Below are 16418 nucleotides of genomic sequence, written 5' to 3'. Positions count from 1 at the left end.
TGTGTGTGTGTGTGTGTGTGTGTGTTTGCCCCCACACCACCACAGCACCAACCACAGGAAGAGTGGGAGAGAGAGGAGAGGTGGACCATGGAGTGGTTAACCTCATGACATCACAAGCTTCATGCTGATTGGCTGCTGCCAGAGGCTGGAGGGTTTATAAGCCAACCAGGAGCCTCGGTTTCAGCAGCAGCATCACTGAGCAGTGAACAACATCCAGGGAAACCCAGGAGGTAAACTAAAGACGAGCCACATCTGTCTGCTCCTGCTCCACAATCTGCAGCCACTGAACTCCTGAAACTCCCTCCATTAACAAGCAAGGTAAGAATGAACATACTGAGCAGTATTAAATGCCCTGTGAACAGCGTTTGGTTGGAGTTTTTCCTGCAGCACTGGTGGTGTGTTGAGAGGTGGGAGGGTGGGTTAATATTTGTATTAGCAGCTAGAAATATGCTATATTTAGCCTAAATCAAAAAGCAAGTTTACAAATGTGGTCTAGAGCTACACTGCAAAACTGTCTCTTAAGAAAAATGCTCTTGAAAAAGAAAAATGATCTTTTTCTCAGAACATTTCTTTAAAAAACAGAAGGCCAGAAGTCTTACTTTCTTAATAACAAGAGAAAACGTGTGGCCGTCATTTACAGTTGTCTCAACTCAAATCAAATGCCATTTGTCATCTTAGCACTGTGATCTGCCTTACAGAGTTTCCACACACTGACAGCTCATATAAAAGCTCATCTAAATGTATATATATTCCTTATGTTTTTTTCTTTTAATTTGATTTGGAGGACTACAATGGCTCAAAGTTGCAGCTCTAAGAGTTTTCTAACAAACCATCTTCATCTTGACTGATTTTCAAACTCGATTGTGTCATCTAAACTCAGTGTTTCACACTATTCACACTAAATCTGTGGAACCATAATGTTAGTTATCCACCACAGAGTTTATTGGAGTTAATTATGAGTTCTTTTTTAAGACTTTATGGCTTTGGAAGCCTACCTGTGATTGGTCAGAGGTGAAGCTGGGCTGACCGTGCTTGGTTGGCTGATAAATTTTACAGTGACACTGGGGCAGGAAGGGGAAGCTGTGAGCAGCAGGAAACGAACCTCTGGATTATCTGTCACATCACCCAGACTAAGCACACTCGATAAACACACTGACAACACACACATACCGATTAACTGGCAGCTCGATCAACGTTGCTTTTCAACTGAAGAGCTGAAGAGAGTTTTAAAGAAGTTTGGGTTCTTTGTGTGGGTGTTTCAGTTTTCAGTGGCACAGTGGTTCTCCTTAAACCAAAGCTTTCTCCTCACGGCTCCTTGGCCTCATCAGGTTGCATATAAAGTTCAACAAAAGAAAAAGTCTGGCAACTTCACAGTACTGACAGGACTCCAGGAGGTCAATGATAAAGATATTCAGTAGTCTGCCCCATCATCTCTTATAAAACCACAACTAATTAGTGAGCTTTGGATGGTCTGGTTGGCAGATTTCTTTTTAAACTTTGGACACAATCAAACAACCTGTTTCCTCTGCCTCCAGTCCTTATGCTGAGCTGAGCTAATTCCCTGCTTGTTTTAGCCTCATATTTAGTGTACAGATACAAGACTGCTATTTGTCTTCTCACATCAGCTAACTCTAGAAAAAGCAAATAAGCGGAACCCCCCAAATGTCAAACTATGTTTTAACTACTAAAGCTACATGTTGTAACACTCACCCTATCCTTAACCTAAACCCAGTTAACCCTAGAACAGAGACTTAACCCTCACACAGCTTTTTTAAGAAGTAAGAACAAAATGTCTTTACTATCAAATTCTCAAACTTCAAATTTGTTCTGACAAAGATTGAACTACAAGGACACAGAGACACAGATACAGTTCCTGCTCTGTACCTGTGAGGACCCTCACTGACATAACACATCCCTCCTAGAATAGAACCTAATTCTAGCCTTAGGTTAAAAAAATTAAACCTTAACCCTCAAACTGCCCTTAAAAGACTTGAGGACCAGACAAAATGTCCCCAGTTTACAGACACGTGTCCACTGTCAAGGTCTCAAGCTCATACTAGTCCTCACAAAGACAGACGAACAGAATTACACACACGCATACAATCATATGGGCGTCTGTCATGTTTCTGCTGCACTGTGGCTTTCCACTTATAACCTCCTGAATTACACAGTATAGGAAGAGTCCATCATTAAAGATAGAAACAGACACTCAGACTGCTCCTCCCACAGCATACATGAAAAGAAGGGCTTGTTACAGTATGAGAGGGAATGAAAGGGCATTTTGTAGATATTTCACTTAAGAGGAGGAAATACGTCCTCTAAACAACTCTGTCAGCAAAGTTTATTGTTGCTGCCAACAAATGAACCAATGAAAACAAATCAAAAGACCAAAACCAAGAGTGAATTGTAAAAAAGTATGGTGTGTGCACCCAAAGCCAGATACATCTTATTCCTCTGTACCATAGAGCTCCACTGTCCAAAAACGATTAAAAACACATCAATGAACTACACAGTTGCAACGAGCGACACCTTCCTTCATTACCGTCATTGCCATGAACACACACACTGTGGTTTATCTTGGCACAACCCCACACATGCAGTCCTGCTGCTTGGACTCATAGAGCAGGGAGTGAAATGAGAATTAATCCTCTGCTGAAAATAGTTCCAAACAAACGCAGTGTTCACTCATGTTTTGGTAGCATTCATCAAAAACTAAAATAATCAGCTGCTTTAGGAGATTTGAGCCTTTTTAAAATGTGAAACATCATCTCTCTCTAGTCATGCCTGCCAGAATGAGCCTGAAACATCTGTCTCACTGTTTGACAAACCTTGAACCAAAACGATATGATTTTCTTCCTCTGATGACAGAGAAAATGTTTTACTGTACCGAAACAGAGTTGTCAGGGGCGCATAACTACTTGTTTAGGCCTGTAATTAAGGACTTAATGACTTCCTGTGACATACCAAGGCCTCAGGAAGTGCCTCAGCTAGTTAACAGTCATGTGACCAGCCTCCATTTTTAGGAAGGAATCTGGGCGAGAGGATTTACTGATGAGACTTGCAGCGCATTTTCAGTTTGACATGTCATTGTGTCTCCTGTGAAGTTATGGCCTTGGATGAGTATTTCAGTGTTGTTCGAGCTCTTTGTATCATAATTATGTTTCATTGTTTGATTGTGATATACAAGTTTTTATTGTGTGACTTCAACCTGCATGTTCCTGGTTTTTCACCCTATCCAGATACCAAACTGTGACACAATGAAAGTGGCCGTTGTTTTCGTTCTGCTCTTCGCCACAGTTCTCTGCCGGCCGGTGAGTAATTTTCTCTGTCAAGGGAAACATTCGAGCTTTTGCTCAACTGTGAACGGCAGCTTCGCCTTCACATCGCATGGTATTGTCCACATTAACTTTGGTACATTCACCTCTTTACTTTCTATTCACTTTGCAAATGTCTTTGCTTTTTAGGCGAGAAAAATTTCTGACAGCAGTTCAGAGAGCTCTGAGGAAGTGGTGAGTATCTGGAGAGAGAGAGCGAGAGAAAGACAGAGAGAGAGAGAGAGAGAGAGAGAGAGAGAGAGAGACATCCACACTAACTGATGTCTTGTCCACAGGAGAGACGGCCAGCTGCTCCAGCCATCAGTAAACAGGCAGCAGTGGCACCTGTTCAGGTAAAATACTCCTTCACTTCATTCCTTACTTATTTTTCATACCGCCAAAGATCCACTGATCATGCACTTTTCTTCAACTGATATTTGCTGAAGACATTAATGAAGAAGCAATAAAAAATCTAATTCATTGGGTCTCTCTGATGTTGCAGAGCGTTGCAGCAGCAGCTACTGCTGGCTCAGATGAGACCAAAGAGAGTTCAGATGAAGACGAGGTGAGAGATGTCAAATCAATAATTCAAACCATATCAGTCACATTCTTTCTTTTGTCTGCAGACCATAATTGTGATTTATTCCATAACTTTCTACAACTATAATGATTTTTGGAACAGGCGGCAGCAGAGGCTCCAGTAGAAGTTACGTCTGACAGCACGGACACATCTTCGTCCTCAGATACAGCCTCTGTCAACAGTGAAGACAGTGATGATGATGATGATGATGATGAAACAGAAGAGAGTGTAAGTAAAAACACACCGATAGCACACCTGGCACAGCAAGAAGGTGATATTTTCCTTTGGCTGCTGAAACGGTTAAAAACACAAGTGCTCAAGTACTGAATCTTGAACCTTAATATCCATCAACAATGTAAAAAAGCTGAATTCAATTTAAGACAGTTACAAAATCCTACTGCAGGATGATTATTCCTCTGTTGATACTAGTAAATTTCTTTGCATCGACAAATATTATATGTTTGTAGAAGAGTTTTTTGCAGTTACAGGCACTGCCTGTGTGTTTGGATGAGTAGAAACTGTTCATTTAAATGCATGTATATATGTGGCGTACCCATTTTGAGACCAGACACTGTGTTGTTGCATCAATGTGCTGATACTTGTTACACACAGCTGTTAAATGTTTCTGATCTGTGATAGTTTGCTTTAACTAATTTCAAATACTTAATAGTTTTAATTGCAGATGCTCTCAGGCTTGTAAATTGATAACAATTCATAACTGTCAAAGAAGTTCAGACATAGTAAATATCATTGTCACATTTAAGGATAACCACTCAAATACTGTAGTCTGCTTATCAAGTGCCTTTTGTTTCTTAACATATCATCACTGTAGCAGTATTAGGTTTTCATACTTCAATTTTAATTTTTGTAAGTCAAACTTAGGTTTGACTTTAGACAGGCACGCCAAAATAAACAGGTAAAAGTTTTGCCAGACTTCTGTGTCAAACAAAGTCAGCTAATAGAATTGGCAAAGACGACATTTCACTCACCAGCTTTCTGACAGCTCACCTTCTAACTCTGCGTCTCCAGGAAACCGAGGAGGAATCTAGCGACAGCTCAGAGTCGGGTGAGTCCTCCACCTCTGCTCCCGCCACCGTCACCCCTGTAATCGTCACAGAGGAACCCGTGGCTGAAACCACCACTCCTGAGCCCATCGTGCCTACCATTGTCACTGACACTGCTCGCGGTGACAACTTGGGAGGCTACCCCAGCGACTATAAGTCCATTATCTATGTGGAGGACAAGTCCTACCACAAGGTTCCTGTTCCATACAAGTCCTACGAGTTTGTCGGCTCAGACAAAAAGATGGCCTACGACATGACGGATGGCAATGAGGTGGAAAAGTCATTGCAGGTGTACAAGGTACATGTTAGTTTAAACTTTCTGAGTGTGTTAGACCATCAGTAGATGAATGGGTTTTTCTTTTTATACCTTCTCTCTCTTCCCCTTTATTCTACAGCATCCTACTGTAAATTTAGATGAAAGATGAAAAAACAACTGTGGACAAATGACTTTAGCCAGCATTTTAAATTCATTTCAACACTTTCTGTGGCACTTCAACTGCTTTCACTCTTTGCTAACAGTTCAGTTCAGAAAGTTCAGATTGACACTAACTCGTCTCTCTTACTTTCACCTCAATACTTCCTCTCTGTCTTACCCACCACTTCAACCTCGTTCAGTGCTCCATCTTCAGGTGCCACTTCATTTCAGCTTCAACATCTCTCACTACATTTTACTATAACCTAAATATGCCATTATGTAAAAAAAAACTGTAGACAAATGTGCTCCATTGGTCAAATTTTGTATAATCTAAGGAATCAGAGACAAACAAACTAATCGCCCCATCCATCCTCTGCCTCACCTCCAGGCTCTTCAGGTCCACTCCGAGCTCCTGGAGGAGGACACCAGCACCCCTGAGGTAGAGAGCCAGGGCCTGGACTCCACCTCTGGTACCTCTCAGGACCAGGGCCTCAGCCCCCGCCAGGCCTCCCTACCAGAGGAGGAGGAGAGCGCCAGCACCAGCGATGCCACCACCAGCGAGAGCGAGAGCTCCAGTACCCCAGAGGAAGAGGAAGAGGAGGAGGAGGAAAGCGCCAGCACTACCAGTGATAGCACCAGCACCAGCCAGGAGTCAGAGGACGAAGAGAGCCAGAGCAGCGAGGAGGCCACAGCCACGCCAGGAGCCGCTGACAGTGATTCAGATGAGAGTGACAGCACTGAAAGTGACTCTGATGAGGAGGGGACGGGACCTGACACCACCACTGATATGCCAGTGGTCATCACTGCCAAATAAGCCCCGCCCGAGTAGTCGGTGTAACTTTTTATGTGATAGATTCACATAAAAAGTGCACACTGCATCCACAGAGCCACTTTCCACCGTAGGACCAAACAGGGACAGCCTAGGCTTGATTATTATTGATTTCAATGTGTTCAGCCAATATTTCTGTCATTATTTGTGCATCTTCTTGGAAGCAGAAATGCTTTTTCTTTTGGGTTATATTTAAATAAACCAATAATTCCTCCATCCTGTGATCTAGTTGCCCTGGTAAATCTCATGTTTGACCCTACAGGGGAAACGTACTCAATGTAACTTAAAAGGATGTCGAAACTGACGACTGCTACCTGTAACCGGAGGTTGACTGACCTCTTGACATGTGCCCCCTCCCTTCTCCCCTCTGTTACTGCAGGGTAAAAGATTAAAACTGGACAAGAACAAAGAAAGAACCACAGTTGAGTCCTAATATCTACACTAGCACAACACTGCATTTAATCATTAATTAATAAACTGCAATATGCAAACCTACATTGTTTTTATGCTTCTAAAATAAGAAAAAATGTGCACAATTTATTTAAATACATGTAATCATTTCAAGCATAATAAGATTTAAACTTGACATTAAGCCACACATTTGCTGCCTGTGTGGCTTAGCTTTGTTGCTCGCTAGTATCAAATCTGCTGGTGTGGATAAAAGGATGTAAACATAGAGAAACTCACCATCCAGTACAGGTATAGGTGCAGTACACGCACACACACACACACACACATACATACAACAGTCCTGTTCATTTGCACAGTTCCTACCTACACTACATGTTGTTTGTCCCATGTTGTTTACTGTAATGTATCATATTGTACCATTTCTAAAAAATAAAATAATAAAGTTCTTTTTCATAAAAAGAGATGCTGGCTGTTTGCATGTGTTTTAGATGTGAACACAGGAAGGGTAGTGAGATCACAAGCTGAGAGGAGAGGTGATGATGATAGAACATTTTGAGAGGATACAAATACTGTAGCTAAATACATCCAGGAGTTATCAAAACAATGACACCAGAATTAAAATATGGTCTGAAGCCTTCCCAGCCCTCATTTTGAGGGAATAACTTTTGACATACTAGGTGTATGACCTGATCAATCTCAAATGCAGATGACATGCTGTGATCAATACCACCCTCATGTGTGTGTTGAAGCCAGGAAGCGCTTAAAACTGGAATCAGGGGGAATCAGCTAGCCTGGCTCTGTCTAAAGTTCACAAATGATGCCTACCAACACATCTAAAGCTCATTAATTAACACATTTTTTATAACATACGGACAAACAGATATGTCAAAATGCCCCCAATGCTAGCTATTTCCCCCAGTGGCCACTGTTTATGCTAAACTAGGCTAATCGCCTCCTAATCTCAGACATGAGATTGATATTGATCGTCTCATCTCACTCTCACCGAGAAAGCAAATAAGATGATTTCACAAAATGTTGAACAATTCCTGCATTGGACACAAAAGCAGTGTTTGGGGTGTAAAATCATTATCCTGGTGTATAATACAAATTAATAAATACTGTAGTGATTCATAGGCTGTCTAAATATTCTAGATGACATATTGAGATTGATTGCCTAACACAGCTGCAAATCTGGCCTGATATTGGTTCATTTGAGCAGCACACGTGCCTATTTTGCCTGAGCCATATAATGACTACACTTCAACATCCAACATCCATTAGAAAGAGGTGGTACTGTATCATTAGTCAGATGGACAGATATGTAATATGTCTTTACTCCTAAACTGGCCCAATTCTGCATACAAGGCTATTCATACATGTGTACGTTGTTCACCATCTTGGTCCAGACTGCTATAATAAGTTATCAGCCCATCCATCATAATGAAATATGCAACTAGAGAGTAAGTGAATTGAATTCTAAGACATACACAGTAGTACAAAAGCTTGCTGGGACTATTAAGCAAGTAGCCAGCATCAAACACAACAAGGATGCTGCAGAGTGATGTGTGTGATGAAGGACACACTTAACAGTGTACATTCTAATCAGTGTGTAATTGTAATTCTGATATCAAAATTAATATTAATTTAAAGGCAGGGTCTTTTTATAACTGTTATAAATAATTTGGTCCTAATGAAATGAGTAGACGACAGGCCAACCTGCCTACCTATGTACCTGCCTACCTGCATGCATGTTGCAAGTGCACCCATTGCAGCACATTGCTAGCACAAGAATGGCTGACAAAGTGTGGCCAAAATTTAAATTACAGCTCAGCGACAGGCTGAGGTAAGGACCCGGTGATGACAGCAGGTCTTCTCATCACTGTTGTGGACTTGTCCTCCAGCAGTAATGCTCGTCAGGCAGCATGTTCATGTGTGAGGGAGTGACTTTGGAGGAAAGTGTGGAAGGAGGGAGTGGGATATTTTCAGTTGGATAATTCCAAAATCTAGCCCTCAGGAAGTGTGCCATGCTTTAAAGCCAATTTTACACAGCAGCCAATGTAATCACAATAATCCATCACGTGACGCCAATGGTCCCAATAGTTTTCTATGGACTTTTATTGTGAAAATCAGCAGATACATTTCAGTCACAACCCTCATGTATGGACTCATTTCACCATCAGAATTTGATCCATTCAGTCAGTTAACATTTTGCAAGTCTAGAAGAGCCTTATGATTACATAATTTTATCCCCAATCAACTGTTATTTAGCTGGTTTAGCAGGTCCGAGACACTAGTGCACCATGCTCTATGTGCCCAACAGTGTGGAGGATAAGGGTACTTTAATGCCCAGGAAGTCAAACTTATTAGTCTTCATGCACCACAGAACAACTTTCATAAGAATGAACAGAGTCTTTACTTCTGTATCCACTTCAATCAATATTCATCCATCCTAGCTACTCTTGCTAGACTACAAGTAAGAACTAATGTTATGTTTTTGGCCCAAACTGTTTTTTATGAATGAAAATGTGTTGGATTCCAAACCTGCATTATGCAAGTGAAAATGTCCTCAATGCGCCCCTACTAGTGTCTTCTACAGGCAGAAATTAGTGTGATTTCTTTGTCTAGACTTCACCTCCTCATTTGTTAATATCCTCTCTTCTGTCAAGCGCTGTATGGACACATAAATGCAGTGGGAGTTCTGACTGATTATAGCCCTCACACTGTCGTGCCCCCAAACTGCAGCAGTGAAGTTCCTCAGGTGGGAAGACGAGACGACTAAAAATGTGTTCAGATTGATGTTGCAACTCTGAACTGACAGTGATGTGTGGAAAATGTGCATGGACAGAGCAGCAATAAAACAGGCCTTTTTTGCAGGATTTTCTTCACATCATATTCATCATATGCACATGTTCCAACTGTTCAGTGTTTCAGTACTTTTTGCACAAGTTGCTGTTCTCTAACAAGAACCTTAACAGCAAAATTCACAACAGGTTTGATCCATGAATCGACCAATACATTCCCTGCTTCAGTTAGAATTGGTATTTTAACAGTCCTCCTCATCGTGCTGTTCACATTCTGACATCATGAGACCAAGACGACACCTAACAATTGATCAACAGCACCTCAACACTGGAGGCTTCAAACAGGAAGTCCTCAGACGGAGGTGTTCACTGAGCTTAGAGGGTCACAGAGTGTCATCAGGAGGTTGTAACAGAGATACAGAGACTGGAAGAGTCACAGAAAGGAGAGGAGTGGACGTCCTTTGGCCACATCCCAATTTATTGAGACACTGAACATTTTTTGTTGTGGTATACCCACCACTGTTGTTAGATTTTCTTTCAATAAATTGTTTAAAATGAAGAAATTATCATTGCATGCTTCTACTTAAATGCCCTACTTTCATGATATAATATCACTGTCGCATTAACTTTTTCCATTTTCCATAAATATCACCTGAAAGTCGAATATCCCTAACTTTTTGTGAGTAGTGTATGTTCAGTTTTGCACAAACAGGTCTGGCTTGATTTATTATCCCTCATGACAAAATAAATATAGATGCTGCACTGTGCAAACAAAGCAACACGAATATGCATAAAGATCCCTCATTCAGATTGGCATTTAAAACATACAGATTATCATGAACATATATTCAACAAAGGTGGTTATTCTGTGTGTTTTAGCACACGATCCAAGAAAAGCAAGGACACTTTAATATTCAGATTAGTCCCCACTGTCAAAATGGACTAAATACAGATACAGAAGTCTCACATAACCTGCACTTTTTCCTCATTATAGTGGCTGCCTCTTTCACACTTTTCATTGGGTTTCTTCAGATGAGAGAAACAGCGTCCCCTGGGCTGTGGAGGCTGGGAAATGGATGCTGTGCTGGACACTAGAGATGGGATTTATGGCTCTTTGAAGGGAGCCCGATCTTGAGGAGCCGTTCCTTTCAAAGAGCCGTTCAAACGACTGACTTGTTGTTATATTTATTTATTAGAAGTCAACCAGGGATAACTCGTTTTCATCAAGGAAACAATCACTGGTAGCAGTTGTAAAATAAGATTTGGTTCAGAATAATTCAAACCTGTAGGCTACATCTTGTACATAAAATGTACATATCACATATTTGTGTTCCATGTGAAGGATCAGGTGCAGATAAAACTGCATTCTTTCTAATGGCCAGCAGGGGGACTCCACTGACTCCAAAAAGTTTGACTGCATGGAACTCTATGAAAAAATGACCCTATTTCTCACTTGATTACTTCAATAAATACTTTTCTATTGAGTTTATTGTCTCAGTTGCCCGTTGCAAGTCATCTTCAACACAGCATGATGTTCATTTCATAAATTATGGTCCCATTTAGAGGTAAATAGACAAAATAAAGCAGAATGTGCTGCAGGGCGGGACTACTTTGTTACTAACCAATCACACGTCACTTCTGACTCCAAAACCAAGATGGCGACTGCCATCAACTGCCACAAACTTTTAACACAGTCAGTGCTGTTGAGACATGAATATTAACCATTCCATCTCCAGGAAGGAGAGAAGAAAGGGCCCCACCATCAAATAATGTGAGTCAGATCTGTCTGTGTTTTCTATTCTGATGTGTAAATGTCCTGCCATGGCTGTATGTATTTAGTTATTTACTGTGTAACTGTCAAAGGGGCAGTAATACACTGAACAAAAATATAAACGCAACACTTTTGTTTTTGCTCCCATTTTTCATGAGCTCAACTCAAAGATCTAAAACATTTTCTATATACAAAAAAAAAAAACACCATTTCTCTCAAATATTGTTCACAAATCTGTCTAAATCTGTGTTAGTGAGCACTTCTCCTTTGCCGAGATAATCCATCCCACCTCACAGGTGTGGCATATCAAGATGCTGATTAGACAGCATGATTACTGCACAGGTGGGCCTGAGGCTGGCCACAATAAAAGGCCACTCTGAAATGTGCAGTTTTATCACACAGCACAATGCCACTGATGTCGCAAGTGTTGAGGGAGCGTGCAATTGGCATGCTGACTGCAGGAATGTCCACCAGAGCTGTTGCCTGTGACTTAAATGTTCATTTCTCTACCATAAGCTGTCTCCAAAGGCGTTTCAGACAATTTGGCAGTCCATCAAACCGGCCTCACAACCGCAGACCACGTGTAACCACACCAGCCCAGGACCTCCACATCCAGCATGTTCACTTCCAAGATCGTCTGAGACCAGCCACCGGGACATCTGCTGCAACGATCGGTTTGCATAACCAAAGAATTTCTGCAGAAACCGTCTCAGGGAAGCTCACCAGCGTGCTTCGTCGTCGTAACCGACTTGAGTGGGCAAATGCTCACATTCGATGGTGTCTGGCACGTTGGAGAGGTGTTCTCTTCACGGATGAATCCCGGTTTTCACTGTTCAGGGCAGATGGCAGCCAGCGTGTGTGGCGTTGTGTGGGTGAGCGGTTTGCTGATGTCAACGTTGTGGATCGAGTGGCCCATGGTGGCGGTGGGGTTATGGTATGGGCAGGCTTATGTTATGGACAACGAATACAGGTGCATTTTATTGACGGCATTTTGAATGCACAGAGATACCGTGACGAGATCCTGAGGCCCATTGTTGTGCCATTCATCCACGGCCATCACCTCATGTTGCAGCATGATAAAGCACGGCCCCATGTTGCAAGGATCTGTACACAATTCCTGGAAGCTGAAAACATCCCAGTTCTTGCATGGCCAGCATGCTCACCAGACATGTCACCCACTGAGCATGTTTGGGATGCTCTGGATCGGCGTGTACGACAGCGTGTTCCAGTTCCTGCCAATATTCAGCAACTTGGCACAGCCATTGAAGAGGAGTGGACCAACATGCCACAGGCCACAATCAACAACCTGATCAAGTCTATGCAAAGGAGATGTGTTGCACTGCGTGAGGCAAATGGTGGTCACACCTGATACTGACCCTTAGGGATGGCCGCTTCAGCACTTGTTTTACCTTTGTGAAGCAGAGTGGTTCGGCACAATGTTCCGGGGCGTGTGTCAAATGACGCTGATCACGTGATTGATGACATCCGAAGCGCCGAATGCATTGTTTGGTCGAACCACGGTTCAGAGATCACCTGACGTCACTCATCTGTTTGAACACTTGGGCGCGCTATTCTCTATAAAAGAAAAATGGATCCCAAACGACGCTTCCCGACCAGTTCTGTTGCCCTGTGTGAATCGAGTTCATTGCTCTTTACCATGGCTTCTGGTAAGAAACGTTCTGTGGCTTGGGATCACTTCACCTTGGTTTCTCCTAATAAGGTAATATTATTGTACAATATTTACTATTGTGTGATGTAAGATGTTTTCCTGTTTTTGTTTTTCAAGTGTAAATATATGCTTTATTGTTATTATGGGTATGCATGCTAATACAATTCTTTTTTTTTTAAAAAAAAGGGGGGGGCAGCACATTTAAGAATCTTTTGACTTGTTTATTTAGCGCAGTTAAAGCGCTTATGGCCATAACACAGCTGTATCCCGTGTACCAAACACCTCTCTGTCTGCTGTTCTGACAGAGAGGTGTCTTTATTACGCAAAGTGTCTCTGAATTCTTTAAAACAAATAAAGTGTACTATTATTGTTAGCTACTGATGATGTCTTTAACTAGAAGTAGGCTTATGTTTCATTTTAAAAAGTAATTGTTTATCCTTTTCTTTTCTTTCTGTAGAAGGTGCGGTGTTTGTTTTGCCCACAAGAGTTGGCATTTCATGACAACACCTCCTCCATGATGGGACACCTCCTGTCCATCCATCATGTTGAAACACCTCAGACAACGAACTGAACTTTCAGTCCTCCTCCTGCCGGTAATTATTTATTGTATCATGTGGATGATGGTGGGTGCAAATAGCCACATAGCTGATAGCTCAATGGTTAACATAGTGGCCTTTGGATCCAAAGGTTATGAGTTCAAATCCCACATTTTACAAGTTTGCTCTGCGCTGATTTTCTTGATATGCTGAATTTTTTACAGTGTCAAGGAAGCAAAAGCTTGATGCTGCATTGGTGGATATGATCGTTATGGATGCGCAACCATTTTCCATTGTGGAAGATAAAGGTTTCAAGGTACGGTGGCTAGTAGTTCTATAGCATTTAGAGTGTCAATGTATGTTTACCTAATGAGCTGTATTTCATTTAATGTCACCCTTAGGCCATCTATTTGTGAACAATATTTGAGAGAAATTATGTTTTTTCTTGTATATAGAAAATGTTTTAGATCTTTGAGTTCAGCTCATGAAAAATGGGAGCAAAAACAAAAGTGTTGTGTTTATATTTTTGTTCAGTGTATTTAACATTGCATTTATTTAAGGGCTTTGAATTCATGTTGAATGTCCCAGTTTTGTATTGTTTGTTCAGTAACATATGAGCTGTACAGAGGGCAGTAGCTTAGTAACTGTCTGATAGATTATTACAATTAAAATACTGTAGGCCTTCAAGGGTATTTTGATGCACACACTGAATACTATTACGTGTACTTTTGTCCCCTTCTTTTCATCTTATTTGTCACATGAAATTTCCAAAATGGATGTGTTAAGACTGGACCCCGAAATGCAGACACAGAAGACTGGCGAATCTGGTTAGAAGAAAAAGCAAGTTTATCGAGTAGAAGGGAGCGGGGAATCTGGAGCTCGGCCTCCAGGGCGAGAAGAGCAGGAGGCCAACTGGTGTCCCCGGGCCAGGGGGCGAGAACAGGCAGGCCAGGGGAAGGTAGGGCCGGAGCGGAGACGAGGAGGAGCAGGCTGGTGAGGGAACGGGTGCTGGGAATCTGAGAAGACGAGGAGAACAGAGGTAAGATTTTTGAACATCTAGTTACTTGTAGCCGGATGTTTACCACAAATGGGAAAAGGACGATCTGGCAAGAGAGTAGAGGACTGAGCCGGTCTTTTAGGGGCTGGAGAGGTGAAGGTGGCTTGATTGGAAATCTGGAACAGGTGTGTGGGCTGTTGACCTGGAGTGACCTCCTCGACTCCGACGGGGGGAGACGGGAAACTGGGAAAAACACAGGGATCCTAACAGGATGGATGAGAAATAGGACCACTGGTTTAATCTGACCTTCTCATGCTGATTGAAGACTTTAATGGAGTCCCTCTCAGACTTTTAAAAACCAGTGTTCCTTACACTTTTTAGTCGTTGAAGGATGTCCTAATCCTGCATCTTCGATTAATCCTGCGATTTTCTTCGCCTCAGCATCGTGTCACTCCTTCAGGGAGGCCTGCTGACAGCTCACCCACCGTTGGAGCTATGCTTGAGCTCAGCTTTTATGTATGATTCATGACTAAAATAATAACGGGATTACGGGCTAATTGTGATTACTATATTGATCATAGTCATAGTGAGAGCTGTGTAATTGCGTTGTGGGATTTGAGACGTGATCAGTTAATCAAATCTTTATCTTTTTTTTAGTTCAGAGTCCAAGCCATCAAGAAAAAGAAAAAACAACATTTATTTAGTGGACCTGCCACAGCTTGTCTTGTGTAGTGCTCCCCTCAGGAATAGAAAGTCTCTAATTTTTAAGTGCTCTGGCTCACAGTCGGTTTTGCATGCAGGAGATTTGTCAGACTGTAGAAGTCACAGGCACATAGGCAGTAATATCTGACTGTCCCCACTAGATGGAGCTGAGCCATCAAAAGGCCAGTGCTTCCATTCCACTGGCTTGCTTTGAAAACACAAAGATAGATTTTTATTTTCAGAGTTAAAGGGGATGAACAGGATGTTTTGCAGTCATCAGACCTTGTTTTTAGAAACACATTTTAGGATTGAAAGGTTAAAGGTTTGAAATACAGGCAGTGTTCTATTTTACGTAATTGTTGGCGTGAACAGGCAATGGTTTTTACAGGGGCTGAATAACAAGGCCTCAGATTTTATTATCAATAATGAGATAGAAAAGATGATACTGTAATTGTCATGTAATAAATGTCTTTGGGGACTGGCAATATTCCCTATTTTCGCTTCAAATCATATGAAAAGAGCGTGCTGTGTTTGTGAAGGACACTTAAGCAGGACATAGTCTGAGCCATATATGAGTTGGTGCTCATATATGAGGAATATTTAGTGTTGCTGTGATGCTGTGTTCCAGCTCACCCAAATTTGCTTCCTTGGTAGGACGTTGTTCCAATAAAAACCGTGATGTCTGTCGATTATTCACAGTTATCGGGGCAAATGTTGCTTTAAAATGGTGGTCAAAAGTATGTATTTTTTCCCCATTAGAAATGAGTTTGAAATATATGACTGTATTTATATGACTGTATATGTCTCCAGCTCCCTTCATGCTCTTAAAATACAAAACATTAGATTTACATTCAACATCACTAAAACTCAAAACATGTTTGACAAACCTTTAAACTCTAATCAGTAACTCTAGCAAAAGTTAATGATTTTACAAATGCAACAATTTCATTGTAATTTAGAAGCTTTATTTTTCCTTACAAGAAAAATCAATACTGTTCTGCACAATGCATTCAATCCATGCACATTGGATCCAGTTCAACAAAATGAAATATAACACATGTTAAAACAGAAACTAGCTGACTCCATTAAGGTATTGTCTTCAGCCCTCTAAGCCATATTTAATTTGGGGGAAAGATGAATTTACAACCCATAATTAAAGCAACCCACTGTGGCTATAACTCTTATTCAGCATGTACAGACAAGAGATGAGAGTTAACAAGACAAACAGCACACACCCTCCACAGGCTGTAAACACACTGCTGTGGGTACATACTCTGGATGCTCAAGCTTTTTTTTTTTGGTGTAACATTTCCGAGCAATATACAGAAT

At 41.5% G+C, this 16418-nt stretch overlaps 1 protein-coding gene across 1 annotated transcript; it reads left to right on the top strand.

The window, feature by feature from the left end:
* Positions 1-289: 289 nt before the first annotated feature.
* On the top strand, positions 290-6196 carry spp1 (secreted phosphoprotein 1). The gene is made up of 8 exons (XM_070851142.1): positions 290-318; positions 3240-3311; positions 3465-3509; positions 3611-3667; positions 3817-3879; positions 3997-4122; positions 4924-5256; positions 5762-6196. The coding sequence occupies exons 2-8, from the start codon at positions 3258-3260 to the stop codon at positions 6185-6187; spliced, it is 1104 nt and encodes a 367-aa protein (XP_070707243.1). The 5' UTR covers positions 290-318; positions 3240-3257; the 3' UTR covers positions 6188-6196.
* The last annotated feature ends 10222 nt before the right edge of the window (positions 6197-16418 follow it).

Source organism: Pempheris klunzingeri, chromosome 19 (genome assembly GCF_042242105.1).
Source record: "Pempheris klunzingeri isolate RE-2024b chromosome 19, fPemKlu1.hap1, whole genome shotgun sequence".
Taxonomy (NCBI): Eukaryota; Metazoa; Chordata; class Actinopteri; order Acropomatiformes; family Pempheridae; genus Pempheris; species Pempheris klunzingeri.
The sequence above is the reverse complement of the archived record's forward strand: the minus strand, read 5'-3'. Positions and strand labels throughout refer to the sequence as shown.